Genomic DNA, 14981 nt, shown 5'->3' with positions numbered 1-14981 from the left:
CTAGCTAAAATGAGCAATGATATAGTTGAATCTTTGAGGGCTTCCACTTAACTTACACGAGGCTCCCCAAAGATGGGTCCCATGCATGGGACCTAAAATTTGACTACCCTAGTTAGAGCGCATTCCCGCAATACGGGATCCTCTATTCTGAAATTTAAGATTAACTATAAATTGAACTTTCTAGCCTTTGTGCCATTGTTCAAGGAGCTCTCGTTAACAATGTAGAAATGAAGAGAATAAGTGTGGAAATCGATTGTCCTCTAGTTTCGGGCCATCGTAGCCAACAAAAACATTATGGTGTCATCTCTAACGTAGCTGCCATTCTCAAAATCTTTTAGACCCAAAAATTTATATTGTTCTCATGTACCGTCCAATCATGTAGGGATGAAAAACTTGGGATGTCGAGCAGGGCATCACGAGAATGCACTTTGAGGACAAAGATGGGACAAAGAAGAGGAATTTCCATGCATTGAATGGCAGAGGTGCATGGATGTCATGTGGGAGGAATCTTAAGGGGGCCTTATATTTATAACTTAGTGCTAATTGTTCCCTATATATAAGCTTTAGACCCTCTACAAGGCCCTTTCTTTTAGCAAAACTTGGTCTTTTAAAGGGTAAAGCTTCCATGGCTACCTTTTGTTGCCCTCCCTCTTCATCGTCTGCCCAATCTTCCCATATCCATTGCCCTTCCCAAAGCTCTCCATCACAGAGATTGGGTAGAGGGGAGGAATGTCCATGCTTTGAATGGAAGAGGTGCATGGTTGTCATGTGGGAGGAATCTAAAGGGGGCACACAAGACAAGGAGTAACTAGAGTTGGTCCCTTACATTTATGAGCTTAGTACCACTTTGGTCACTATATAAAAGCTTTAGAGCCTCTACAAGGCCATAGGGCCCTTGCTTTTAGCAAATCTTGGTGTTTTTGAACCATTAAGCTTCTATAGTTGCCTTCCCTCTTCATTGTTTGCTCCAGGTTCCCATTCCCATGGCCCTGCCCAAGCTCTCCATCCCCTGAATGTGCTCCAAGGACAAAGATGGGAGACGGAGGAGGAATTTCCATGCATTGAATGGAAGAGGTGTCATGTGGGAGGAATCTTGACGGGGCACACAAGACCGAGTGCCACTTTAGTCGTTATATATTTAAATGCTTTAGAGCCTCTACAAAGCCAGAGGGCTCTTTCCTTGAGCAAAACTTGGTCTTTTTGAACGGGTAAGCCTCTATGGATGCCTTCTGCTGCCTTCCCGCAGCATTGTTTGATGAATCTTCCCATTCCCATTGCCGTGCCCAAGCTTTGCATTGCCGGAATGTGCTTCGAGGATGGAGATGGGACTCGAATGGGAGAGGTGCATGGATGTCATGTGGGAGAGGAATGTAAAGGGGGCAGACAAGACAAGGAGAGGGTAGTTTATAAAGTGCCAAAAAACTTAGTGTTGTTGAAAGGGCAAAGCTTCTATGGCTGCCTTGTGGTGTTCTCCCTCTTCTTCTTCTTCTTCTTCTTCTTCAACAACTGCTCAATCGACGAATTCCCAAGCTCTCCATCTCTCCTTTCCCCCCCTCACCTCCCATCTCTCCTCCCCATCTCCTCCTCCTTCCTTTCCCTCCCTCTCCCTTTCCATCCCTCCCTCCTCCCTCACCCTCGCCCCCTCTCGTCGACAATCGCACTTCTTCTTTGTATCTATCCCATCCTTTTCAAATTTGCCAACCATTACCGCCAGATTTCAACACGTTGCGTTTACTCTTTCCCCCTGTTTAAGATCGCTCTCCATGCAGGTTGTAGCCGAGACTAGCCAAATTCGGGAGCCCTTGAAAGTAATGATATCCGGCGCACCGGCTTCTGGAAAAGGAACGCAGTGCGAGCTTATCGTACAGAAGGTGCCGCACGGCAGTTTTGTGTCCATCCGAAGTTCTGTGGTTATTTTAAGAGATTAAGTGGAGCTGAATTCTTTTGCAGCACGACCTTGTTCATATTTCGGCAGGGGACCTGCTAAGAGCTGAGATAGCGGCTGGGACTGAAAATGGGAGAAGAGCCAAAGAGTACATGACCAGGGGCGAGCTCGTTCCCAATGAGATCATTGTGAACGTAAGACTATTTTAAATGCAAGGATGTCTGCCCTTTAGTGTGAAATGTCCGACTGTTCATGATCCGCGGCACGGGTTTTGCAGATGGTCAAAGAAAGACTAAGTCAACCTGACGCTGGAGAGAAGGGGTGGTTATTAGACGGGTATCCGAGAAGTCTTTCCCAAGCTGAGGCTATAGAAGCTCTCGGCATCAGACCGGATGTCTTCATTGTACTGGATGTAAGTGTCACCACAATACCAAGTAGTTGTAGATCGGTTCATCTTGAAAAGCACAAAAATTGGCTGTTTCTAGCTGTGCGAGGGGTTTCAGCATGTGTAGCTTTGCTGACCGATGATGGAATAGTTTTTCGACGTCTGCAATTAAGCGTTAAACTCCACTTGAGTGCAACGCTATGGCATTTGCGACTGGTACCTCGTGTTTAATCTTTACTACCTTTGTGCCTGCAGCTTTTATATCTCTCTATGCTCCTCGTTTGATTGCTTACCGAAGTAATGGCTACGAAGCGTCCAACTCAAATTGTCAAGGTTTTGTGTTGAAAATTTCAAGAGCTTGACGATGTGATAGCACAGACTTCCACAGTGCAGCATTGGTGCCATGAACGAGAAACCTACCTCAAGATGGCATCTCACAGTGGTATACAATCTTGTAGGCCAACATTGGTAGACCAGATCGCAATATCATCCTAGGGAGATTGAGTCTCTGCCACAACTCTCTGTATTTTAGAGGCTTAGAAGAATGAACTCATATCAAACAGCCCTCTCTGCCCATTGAAGTGGAGCAATAAAATTTTATTTTTGCACACTCAAACTCTCAAAGCTGAGCAAGGAAACTTCCTTCCAGATGGAGTTTATGGTTTTCAATCTTATGAGTGACTATCGTGAGATTGAAACTGCACTATGTTGTGTTTTTAGTAGAGGATGAGTTTGGGAATGTTCCTGGATTCATCTAGGTATATGTGTATTCTAGAGCCTGGGAGTGCTCTCCAAATCTGAATTGCTCAAGCCAACATGGACACCTTAGGGGAGAAGCAGCTATTCACAGGCACTTTATCAAGTGGGACAGGTCAATTTGACAATTTTGAACCCCTCAAGGGCCTTAAGGAAGCTAACATGGGGACTTCCACGTGGAAGATAAGCCAGGAAGCCTAATCCTGCCATGAAACAGTACTTTAAAGCCAGTCTTTGGACTTTGAATCTCAAGGGCAATACATGTGGGGCGGCAGTCTAGTCCACCCCTCTTTATTGCACTTCCTTCCCCCATCCTCACTCTTTGCTTATTCCCTCCCTTGCCACCAGCTCCCTAGCTCCCATGCAACAGCGCTCCCTGCCACGCATCCTCTTCCCCCACCTACAATGTCTATTCCCTACTTGTGCGTGGGGGCTCCAACACCCAAAGGTTGCCTTTAGGGTGAAAGAGCTTGGAGCACTCATAAGCTAGTGCAGGTTGGTAGAATCGACTCTAGGGAGCTGACTCAGAGGCCTAAAAGAGCAGGTTGACGGGTGGGGAAACACACGGACTTTTGACTTGTGGGTTCAGTTGGACAATACATGTAAGCAGGGACTAGCTACTCTGACATCCCCACTAATGTCATCAGTGCCCAACAGTTGGTGTAGACCATAGTATAAAAATATGCTCTCACACATACAAATCCACACACCCACACATACTTGAGCATCCATTTATACATAGTCTAGAATACACATAGCTTTAGTGGTTTGCTTTGTAATAGTAGGGTGTTGTTTAAGCATCTTGTGCTGACCGGTTTGAAATATATTTCAACAGTCCTGTTAATAATGATTCAGCATTGCAATCTTCTGATTGCTCAACTATGTACTGATTGCTCTTGATGCTATGTAATCAGATTAAATGTGAATTAATGTCTCATGTTGTTGACAGGTACCAGATGAGGTGCTTATCGATAGGGTTGTAGGGAGGAGGCTTGATCCTGTAACAGGGAAAATTTATCATCTAAAATACTCACCTCCAGAGAGTGAAGAGATTGCAGGAAGGTTGACACAACGTTTTGATGACACAGAATATCAGGTTCTTGATTTTCTTTCTATATTCTTTTTTATTTTCATGGAAGTTTGTTCACTTATAAGCTTTGTCTGCTATGCTAGCTTATATGCCAATAACAACTTGGTACTGATATTTTTGCTTTCATGCTGCAACCTCAAATTTTTGAAGTCTACCTCGATATGATGCCGAATTTTAGACGTTCTCACACTTTGTTTGGCTTGCTATTGATGTCATATGGTTGGCACTTGGCCAAGAGAGACCAGCAATGTCTGTGGAAAAATCTGTATTTGGCCGTGGCCATCTATGAAGCCATTTGCAATAGCTATCAGCACAAAATCTTGTGGGCAACCCTTGTTTATGTCGCCTTTGCAAGCTTGTAGCCAAGAAGGCTAGGAGAGAGAGAGAGAGAGAGAGAGAGAGAGAGAGAGAGAGAGAGGACTATCTCCTTTTTGTCTCTCTAGGCCTAAACATCCCCTAGCCAAATTAGCCCTAACCCTCACTAGCTTGTTCCCAATCTTGGCCTTCACACCATCTCAATGGGAAAAGCATGTTGCCCCTTTGGCAACTAGGCTAGCATGCCGCAAGTGAGGTCCCATCAGGTAAATTACATCATGGCCACAATCCTGAGAGAGCACTACCAAATCCGTTGAGCCACTAGACAGCTCCACAGTTAGTGAGCTATGGTCAGAAGGTTCTAGCAGTGAGAGACACAGTCCACCCCAGCCATGGTGCTGTGAGGAGGCATGTGTCATGTGCTGCTCAAGCTGGTACTGCTTTTGTGAAGGGGTCCATGCCAGCATGTCTAGCTGAAGTTATCTACCAATGCGAGCGGTATAGGAGAAGAAGGGAAATTTTGCCACGTGATGGGAGTGCACTACCTTGGATGGCCAAAATCACTTGCCTAGATCCCACTGCACCTCGAACAACGGTCTGCCTTCCCATTACGAGAGGTTCTAGCTAGAATAATTGTGCCCCTATCAAAACAGGGTGGGGTGGATGGTCCAGGTCCGCCCCAGTTGGCCAACTCTCTGATCCTCTGCCAGTCCACTCAGTCTAAGGTCTGTCGCCTCTTGGGTTTGTATCCTTATGGGAGTGCACTACCCTGGACGTCCAAAACCACTAGCCTAGATCCCACTGCAACTCGAACAAGGGTCTGCCTTCCCATTACCAGAGGCTCTAGCTTGAGTAATCGTGCTTATATCAAAATGGTGTGGGGTGGGTGGTTCAAAATTGCTTGCCCCAGTCGGCCAATTCTCAGATCCTCTGCCACTTAACTGAGTCTTAAGACCTCGTCACCTCTTGGGTCTCGATCCTTGTGCTCAATTTAATCGGAGTAACCTGCTTGAACTGATGCTAAAGGAAATCGTGTAGGGCTTGTCATGGTCCTATTGCATTGAAGACTTTGAGAGGAACTCCTGTCCTAGATAATTTTTCAAACCAATGCAGAGGGTCTGTGGCATTTGGGGACCTACCATGCCCCTCCTGCCATACTTTCGGGATGTCCTTCTAAATCTCTTGAATCGCCTTTGCTCTTGACTCCTCTCAGGTGGATTAGCCTTTAACCTGTCCTCGGATCTCCCTGACCACTATTCCGCTGTGCCCACCTGATGTGTGCGTAGCAAGAGCTTCCAAGCTCATATCTTGTGTAGAAAGGGGTAGGGGACAGATTATAGAAAGGGGGATTGAGGAGAGGAAGGGAGAGAGAGGAAGGGAGAGAAGGAAAGAGAAGGGGTAGGGGTGGGGTGGGGGAGAGAGAGAGAGAGAGAGAGAGAGAGAGAGGGGTGGGTGGGAGAGAGAGGTGGGAGAGAGGTGGAGGGGGGGCCACCCATGGGTAAGTCCAACCACTATAGCTTCAATCAGCTTGTTGTCCTACTACTGCAGGAGGAGAAAAGTTGTCAAAACAGGGCTTTGCTTCTATTAATGCAGATCAGGCCTTTGCCACTGATTATCGGGACAAAGGCACAAAGGGGGGAGAATATTACAGGAAGCCCAACCTTCATCTGTTACCTCATCATCTTCTTCTCTTGCTTATGGGAAGAAGAAGCAGCGTTGTAATTATTGCAGGAAGCCCGGCCATGACATCTCTGAAAGCTGCAACTGCATTGCTTCGGAGAAGAAAAATCAGCAACAAGGTCTTGCATTGCAAATGCTCCTGCTGCCCATGATCATCCTCATGAGGCAGCAAACTTGGCTCAAGAAGAGTGGGCATTTGTTGTGACCTTCCACTACAATCCGGAGATGCATGCTTCAGCTTTATCTATTTCAGATTCAAAGTCAGCCTGGTATTTTGACAGCGGTGCTTCTAAGCACATTACCTCCTGCAAATCTTCATTTCAGTCCTTGAGTGATGCTCCTCATGGGGGCATTGTCACCTGTGCAAACAATGCAGCTTATCCTGTGAAAGGGATTGGTAAGGTGCTGGTCACATCAGTGTCAGGTGATACAGTGGCACTTGTGGAAGTTATGTATGTTACAGGTTTCAAGAAGAATCTGTTTTCTATTTCAGCCATCTCCACAAATGGCTTCAGAGTTCTTTTTGACTATCATCGTTGTGCCTTGTATGATAACCGATATGATAATTGGCATTGGGCTGTATCGCCTTGATACCTTTGAAAAACAGGCTGTTATAAGCTAATGCCATTGCTGAATCTGTAATTTCTGATGCTCACTTATGGCATGAGAGATTATGGGAAAAATGCATTGGTTCCCATTTCCAAATAACGGGATGCTTTGGTGCATCCAAGAAGTTGCATCTCGTACATAGTGATGTATGTGAGCCAATGCGAACAACATCATGTGGAGGATACTACTACTTTGTTACTTTTGGGGATGACTTCACCAAGTTCACTTGGATTTATCCCATGAAATTGAAATTAGATGTTTTCTCTAGCTTCAAGAATTTTCTTGCCTTAGCAAAATGCGTGGGGAAACACTATCATTTTCTTGCCTTAGCAGAGGATGGGAGTGGGGAAACACTCTTGACCCTCCACACTGACAGGAGGGTACTTATCTTTGGAATTTTTTGATGTTTAGCAGCCTGGGGTCTCATACATTAGTGCACAACACCATACACTCTGCAACAAAATGGACTTGTAGAGCGGAAAAATCTAACAAAAATGGAAATGGGCTGGTGGATGCGTAAGGGGAAGTCTTTGCCCAATAAATTCTGGTTAGACGCTGTCATGTGTGCCAACTATGTAATCAATTGAGCACCCACTCAAGCATTGAAGACACACATGCGAGTGTTTGGATCTATTGCATATGCACATGTACTCTCTCAACTGAGGCATAAGCTTGATGATAAGGCCATCAAATGCATTTTCATTGGCTACAACTCACATAGTAAAGGATACTGGTTGTTTCAGCCTAGCACAGGCAAGGTGATTGTTAGTAGAGACATGGTTTTTGCTGAGCATGCCCCTTTACCTTGGCTGGATTGTTAAAAAAGGCCATCAGTTGAAGCCTCTGATGTATTTGATGCCATACTGCACGTCACAGCTTCAGATGACACTTTGCGGGGTCTGGCTCCAAATGGTTCTAGCAGTTCACAGCCTCCTCCTATTGCCCATGTTCAGCCTGATTTGCTGCCACATGATGATCATGCTATTTGACAGGCAGCTTCAGATGAACGTGGTGTCATTAGACAACAAAAACAAGTTCCAAGGTGGCTCTTGGATACTCTACAGGACAGCAAGCAAGCTGAGCCCTTGGCTGCCCGCACTAGAGGTGGATGCCAATTTGCTTCATGTTGCTTTGACTGCTAGAGCCTACAACGAGGAACCTTTATGTTATAATGATGCATTTGATTGCAAAGAATGGATGGATGCCATGAAAGCTGAACTAGATTCCATTCATTCGAATGGCACATGGGCGTTGTGTGACTTGTTAGCAAGTTAGTCAAATGGCACATGGGAGTTGTGTGACTTGCCAGCAGGCAACCGCGCCATGAGCACTTAGTGGATTTACAAATTAAAGCAGAAAGCTGATGGTAGTGTTGACCGCTACAAAGCCCGGCTTGTTGCGAATAGCTATGCCCAGCAACATGGCGTTTACTTTGAGGAGACATTCGCTCCCACTTCACGCATCACGACCATTTGGTGCATCATTGGGAGGTCCACCAGCTGGACATTAAGACGGCTTTCCTTCATGGGGATTTACTGGAAGAGGTATATGACACCCAACCTCTAGGCTTTGAGGTTGAAGGTTTTGAAAATAAGGTATACAAGCTGAAAAAGGTCCTCTATGGTTTGAAGTAGGCGCCACGGGCATGGTATGCAAAAATACACTCTTTTTTGCTATGCCTTGGATTTCAAAACAGCCCTACAGAGGCTACTCTTTGAATCATGTCAGACATTTAAACTTATACCCCAAGATCGTCTCTCAATGTCAGGCGTATGAACTTGTATCCCAAGATTTGCATACCTTATCTCAGCAACACTTGGAGTTGTCACCAAGAAAAGTTCCCTTATTTCTACCACATCTTTCTACAATCCTTCGCAAAATGTCCTGGTTGGTCACAGTAGAAGCATTATTTCTTATGCTTGCCTCCACTTGATGTGAAGAGTCCTTATCATCATTAGGTTTGTGTCATTTCTCTTTTGTAGTCAGGCTTGCCCTTGACTCTTGCCTTGTGCAACAAAGGCTTTGTTGTCGGATCCGTTGTACTCTGTCTCCCGGCCCTTTCCTCTTCCTCTTGGTGGCAGAGGCTCTGTGGTACTTTCTGCGCTCAAGTTGCAACTCCCGATCGCCAGGAGGAGGATGTATTGGACTTAGAGCTCACAGATGACAATGGCACTCTTTGAGGAGAGTATGATGGAGAGCCTAGAGGAGTCCAGCTAGCCCTAGAGACATACTATTTGGCCTTGGGGGCTAAGATTAACTTGACCAGATTAGTTGGCTGCCTCACAGTTTTAGGAGATCCAGGATTGGGAGGCTGCACTTGGCTTCCGGTGGAATTCGCTAGGGCACACATTGAGATACCTAGGTTATCAGGTGGGCACTGGTATTTCCACAGACTAGTAGTTTGCCCTAGTGCTAGAGAGTGTGAGGCCCAAGATCTTGTATTGGAGATTGGCCAAACTCTCTCTAGCACGCAGAGCCCTTGTGGCCAATCAAGTCCTCCTTGCTATGGCTTGGTATATAGCCCCTTGTTGGTGTTTTTGTAGAGGTTGTATGGGTTGTGGAATTTCTTATGGGCAAGTTCGGACGGTACGAGGAACACCAGGGCAAGGTTTTCTTAGTGAATCTTTCCCCAAGCACAAGGAAGACTTGGCATTATTGATCCTGAGATGTAGAGCAAAGCTTTTCGGGGCAAGCTAGTGGTATATGGTCTCACCCTTGGCTTTGAGCCTTGGAAGGTCTTGCTTCAGAGCTTCTCAAGAACATACGCCATACAGGAGGACAATGGCAGCAGTCCCACAGGTGGATGTTTTCTGAGGCTCACCTCACAGGGAAGGGCTCCGCTTGATGAGGAGCCTTCACAGTGTTTGGCAGCGCTTGTCGAGAGAGGCAAGTCCGAATGAGGAGCCTTCACAGGGTTTGGCAACGCTTGTCTAGAGGATTCATTCGGCCAGTCTGACGCGCCCAAGGTGTTTGAGCAGCAGCCACTCATATGGCATCCGGAGGGTCAGGACCAGGGGGGACTCATGCTGGGACAAAGGATGCACATGGGATGGGGCTTAGTGGGATAGTGACCAGGCAACTCTTTTGGGACTTGGAGCCGCCTTTGGGGAGGCCGAGGCACAAGGGTGGGGACTGTCTTATATGAGAGGGACATGCACCCGAGATTGACGCTGCCATCTTAGCGCAGTGTCTCGGACCCCCCTTGTCTTGGAATAGGTTTGGTCAACTCCCCACCTGTGAACCCACATATGAGGAGTGCATTGGGGGGTGGACCATAGATTGATAGGAGTAGGCATGGGGCTGCCATGGGGGCAGCAGAGAGAGTCTGGAAGTACCTGGTAGAGGAGATCCACGATGGAGGGCAGATTTGGCAAAGGAGGATTTAGATGCTGTCCATATATGGAGAGGACATAAATGCACTGGGAAACCAGCAAGCAAGGCTGCGTGGACAGAGGCGGATGACTCGCACTGATGTCAGCAAGTACGGAAACGACACATGGCTTTATGGGACTAGCAAGAGGCGGAACTAGTAGAAAAGAGGTGCTACAGGTGTTGGCTGTTTGGAGGGCAGATGAGGCTGGTTTGGGGCCCCAGTCGGTAAGCAGGACAAGTGGGACCTGGTTGGGTGGTCCAAGCCAGCCAACCAGGCGGGCTTTTATAGGCTCAGGGGCTGAGCCCCTAGTTGGTTTTGTAGGCTGCTGGGTCGGCCAGGAAGAGCAGGCCAGTCTGAGTTTTTGGCAAGGTCTTTGCCCTATAAAAGGAGGCCCTAGGGGCCTCCATATATCGATGCAAACTTTACAGAGTAGGGCTGGACGCCTTGTTAGCCCGAGACAACCTAGGGGTTGACGAGGCCTTGGACTCGCTTGAGTGGCAAAGGATCAGGGTATTGGGCCGCTTGGGCAACTGACCTAGCTCCAGTCTTGGCAGGGTAGGAGGGGGTGTGGTGGTGCCCATGGTTATAGGAGGGCCGTTCTCTTTAGGAGATTCAGTGGGGTCCTGGTAAGTGGTTTTGGCCTGTACGAGTAGGGCAGGGAGGAGGAATTGCCCTTTTGAGGTGGCAGCCTGGACCCCCTTGAGAGAGCGTCAATGGGTAGAGCAGCAGGTTCCCTTGGAGGTCATCTCCCATTTTCGGCCATGTCTATGGACCAGCGGTAGGCCATGGAAGATCTTCTATTTCTTTTGGATGGTGGTGCATGGAGGTTTGCCATTGGCCCTTGGATGGATCAGATGTGGCTAGTTGATAGTTGCCACCTGTTGTGCAGGTAGAGTTTTGGAGCCAGAGGATGCAACCAGGGGATGGCTTCATCACTGACAGAGGAGGGCCATGCCTTCTCCATTGATCCAGTCTCTCTAGCAATCTACGGCCAGCGGGTATTCAGGACAGAGGCACAGGATGCGACACCTGCTTCCTGCCCACACCCTTTGCCTTTGCTAGAGGATAGTGTTTGGGAGTCGGTATCCAGCAGCACTGCCTAAAACATCCAGGTTGCGTGCTGCAGTTTTGTGAAGGGAGGCCTTAGGCTCCCTTGCAACTGTCCTTGTAGCCAACTGGAAAGATATCATTTACACCTGCGTGCCCTTTTGGAGTGCAGGACTTCAGGATCTAGGGGGATCGCTGAAAGGCGGGAGCGTTTCTGCAAGGCTTGGCATGCAGATATCTTTTATGTTTTTGTCAAGTGAGGTATTTGCTGGATGTATAGACCATCGCCTTGGTTGTTCGCCCCTGTTCTAGAGATTCCCTAGGTAGTGAGCTGGGTTCTTTGGAAATAGGCTGGCTTTTTTAAAGCACCAGTGTTTCTTCTCTTTTCCCATAATCATACCTTTCAGATTGCTTATTTGTATGGTTGGTTTCTAAGCCATTAATAGAAAGTTAAATAAATAAATAAATAGCACTGTGTGGTTTCAGTGTATACTCTGCCATTGCGGGTAGTATTGGCTGTAGCAAGCAACCTCCACCTTTGTTTTGTACCTTAGTATCAGAGCCTCGAAGAGGATTCACAAGTATCGGAAGCTCAAAGGTGAACACCACCTTTGGAATTGTAGATCTATGTCTGAAGGACAAGTACCTTTGCAAGAAGAAGTCAAATCTAAAGGCTAACTGATTTCTAGCTGTCCAAAAGTAAGTGAGAGGAGACCCCGTCATTGTTCGGGTAAATAACGTCACCCAATTGACTGCCAAGCTCATGCAACCAAATTACATAACTTGCAATTTTATCACACTCACACCACCTACTCATCTTCAGCTGCTCATCTTATGGTTCAAGGCATTCCTTCCACACATATGGGATGCTCGCTCACCTAATGCTCTTTAGCTTCCCTATGTGCAACGTCAAAGGACTAGGATGTTTATAGTTGCTTGCAAGGATATAAAGGGGTAGTTTTGGAAGGCAAGGATTTGAGAAGGGTTGCTTGTTTAGGTTACAACAAATGGTGGTCCTAGATGTTTGTGGAATCAAGGCTTCATTGCCTTGGTTAATGGAGAGTTGGCATGCTGGCCTTATATAGTTGGGATCCTGGCATAGCAGACTACCGTGATTCTTGAATTGTGATGGTCCTGACCAAAGCTGAATCCTCCCAATCCTTGAGCTCCTCCTGAAATTCATCCTCCCAATCAGCGTTTCAGTTGATGAGCTCTTAGGATGCTCAGGCTTCTGTTTGTAGCCCTGAACCAGCTCCCACAAATTGTTATGGATATTCTAATGAGAATTATAGAGGTCTCTTTGAGGATGTGGTGGTTGTGGGCCACTATTGGCAGATGTGATCAATAATGCCCTACAATGAACCAACCATAGTCAAACATGTTAGTGGCTTTGTATGCGTTCTAGCAATATGATCCTTTTCTTTCTTTTTTTCCAGAACGGTGGTTTTCTTTCTTCTTTCATGCTTTGTTTCTTTCAAAATTGTAATGCCAATAATTGAAGGTGTGAATGTATGTGACATACCAGCGGCGGTTAACAATCTCAAAGGATAATTGATATTACATAATCTATATCCATTGTTTGAAAAGGTGTGTTAACAATTGTTTCACCCTTAGTGACAATTGGTTTCTCTTTCGTTTTTTTTTCATCAACTTTTAGTTGTTAAAGCTAATGGTTGTATATTGGAAATAGGCAAAGCTACGGCTCCAAACACACTCAAAAAATGTTGAGGATGTGCTTTCAACATACAAAGATGTTATCAAGAAGGTAAATATGGCTGTTATTGAATGTTCTTTTGCTTGCTTTCATGTAGACATATTGTTTCGCTTTGAATACACCATGAGTCAGCTTCGTGCATATATGTGCACGGATTGCATTCCTGCATTCACACCCAGCATGAGGGCATGGGCACTTTATTCATGCACGTAGGCCTGTGGGTGGACACATGCACACACGTCAATCAGTCTTTGTGTTTTTTGTAATATTGATCTTTTAAGAAATCCTACGGTGCTTTTCTTGTCATTTGATAGATTGATGGGAACCGGCCAAAGGAAGTGGTATTCCAAGATATCGATAATCTTTTCTCCAACTTAATCGAAAGCAAATCACAATCAATGGTTGCATCAGCTGGTGGTCGTGCATCTAAACCATAGTGGCATTTGGAACTGAAAACATGTCTAAAAGCCTTGGGGATATTGGTTTCCATTCAAGCTACCCTTCTCATATTAGCTATTATTGGGGGTTATCTTAGCCAATTATGAAATTGATAATGGAGCTTCTCAATCAAGCACGTTAAGCACGTGATATTGTGGCATATATAAGGTTTTTATGATGGAAGCAACTTAATTGGAAAAGTATAAAAATATCTGTATTTTGGATCCTCAAAACCCCCATTGTATTCAATGTAAAAACAACATTGAGTGGAATAAAGCAAGGTTGTAGTTGCTCTTTAGGAATTAAAAGCACATTGAAAAAGAGCCTCCTTAAGCATGGTGGTATGTAGTAAGGTGAATATGGGAAAAATGTAGAGAGTTTTGAGAGAAGCATCTAATATGAGTTGTCATCAAGCTCATACTAATTTGATGCATTTTATTCTTATTTTGGTTCTGTTTTGTTGGAGAGTATTGTATGCTAGCTTTCAATTATGCAATAGGGTTTTCATGTGCATTGGGAGGAGTTGTTTAAAACACAATCATTTTTGTCCTTCACCATTGTGTGTAAGGATCCTATTTCAATCAGCATGAACATTGGCGTGTTGTTGGAAGCTTCTAGAAATGGCGAGCTACTTTGATACACATGCATGTTAGCAATCCTCAAAATGACTTAAAGGATTTTAATGCACGCTTTTGGGCTTCTATTATTTAAAAAGAAGCCATTCTTCAACAATTGGAAATGCATCAAGTTTTTTCCATACTACTCGCTAAGATTGAGGGTTATTAAGATATTAGCACCCTTCATGAATGAGTGGTGGATGCATTTCTTGAAAAGATTATGAAGTCAGGAAGTGTGGCAATTGTGAAAGAAGACTCATTGGCTCATTAACTCGTAAAAAACAAATGTTTGTCATCAATAGGCTCTCCCAGTGAAAGAAAATTGGCCTATTAATTAATTTCTTTGCACTCGGGCGGTGTGTGCAAATTAAGGTAAGGTGGGCAATTAATTTGTGATGTGTGGGGACATCGTTGGAAGATTCGAGAGTAGCCGGAGCTTCTTGGAGAAACTTTTGCTCTCCAAAAGCTTTTGCAGCTTGATTTAAAGGCCAGGGCAATTGAGGGAAGGAGGGTAGAGAAGAAGGGGGTTATGAAAGCCTCTTGAAGACGAGAAGAAAGGTTGAGTAGAGAGGGGGGGAGAGGGAGGGCTCAGGGGAGTTGAGGGAGAGGGAGGGGGGAGGGTGGAGCGGCGAGAGAGGAAGTGAGAAGAAGAATGAGAAGGAGAGGGAGGCGGAAGGAGGGGAGATGGAAGGGAGGTGGGAGAAGAAGTGGAGTCGTAGAGGAGGAAGATTAAAGCATATTGACATTAGGTTAATTGTGAAAAGGGGGGGGGGGGAGATGCGAGTTAAGGTAATTAATTAATAGAGAATAGTTGGAGCATGAGAAGGAAGAAAGCTAGGGCGAGTGATGTGAAGAAGATGCAAAGTGCCATTCAAAGTAGAATGTTGGATAAACATTTCAAGACTAAGAGATATACATCAAGTATTTGTGTTGTTTGAGGATTCTATAGCAAAAAACAATCCAAGGGTTTGAGGCTTGTATTGATGACATGAGGGTTGGCATGGTAGTTAATTATCCATGCTTATAGCGATAGCTTGGCCTTCAATCCCTAGGTTGTATGTCCCCCCATACA

The 14981-nt window shown here is 45.6% G+C and overlaps 1 protein-coding gene across 1 annotated transcript; it reads left to right on the top strand.

The window, feature by feature from the left end:
• The first annotated feature begins 1415 nt into the window (after positions 1-1415).
• Positions 1416-13665, top strand: AMK2 (adenosine monophosphate kinase). The gene is made up of 7 exons (XM_087398705.1): positions 1416-1670; positions 1770-1871; positions 1951-2079; positions 2163-2297; positions 3976-4122; positions 12831-12905; positions 13169-13665. Exons 1-7 carry the CDS (start codon positions 1452-1454, stop codon positions 13289-13291), a joined length of 930 nt encoding a protein of 309 aa, XP_087254831.1. The 5' UTR covers positions 1416-1451; the 3' UTR covers positions 13292-13665.
• Positions 13666-14981: the final 1316 nt, after the last annotated feature.

The sequence above is a fragment of the Dipteris shenzhenensis genome, chromosome 27 (genome assembly GCF_047967505.1).
Source record: "Dipteris shenzhenensis isolate YYH24624 ecotype China chromosome 27, Dip_SZ_1.0, whole genome shotgun sequence".
In the NCBI taxonomy this organism is placed as follows: Eukaryota; Viridiplantae; Streptophyta; class Polypodiopsida; order Gleicheniales; family Dipteridaceae; genus Dipteris; species Dipteris shenzhenensis.
This window is presented reverse-complemented; position numbering and strand designations above follow the sequence as displayed.

Coding starts and splice junctions, on each gene's coding strand:
- AMK2 (XM_087398705.1), top strand. CDS start 1,452: ATGGCTGCCTTGTGGTGTTCTCCCTCTTCTTCTTCTTCTTCTTCTTCT. Junction 2,080..2,162: donor CCAATGAGATCATTGTGAAC/GTAAGACTATTT, acceptor CGGGTTTTGCAG/ATGGTCAAAGAAAGACTAAG. Junction 12,906..13,168: donor ACAAAGATGTTATCAAGAAG/GTAAATATGGCT, acceptor GTCATTTGATAG/ATTGATGGGAACCGGCCAAA.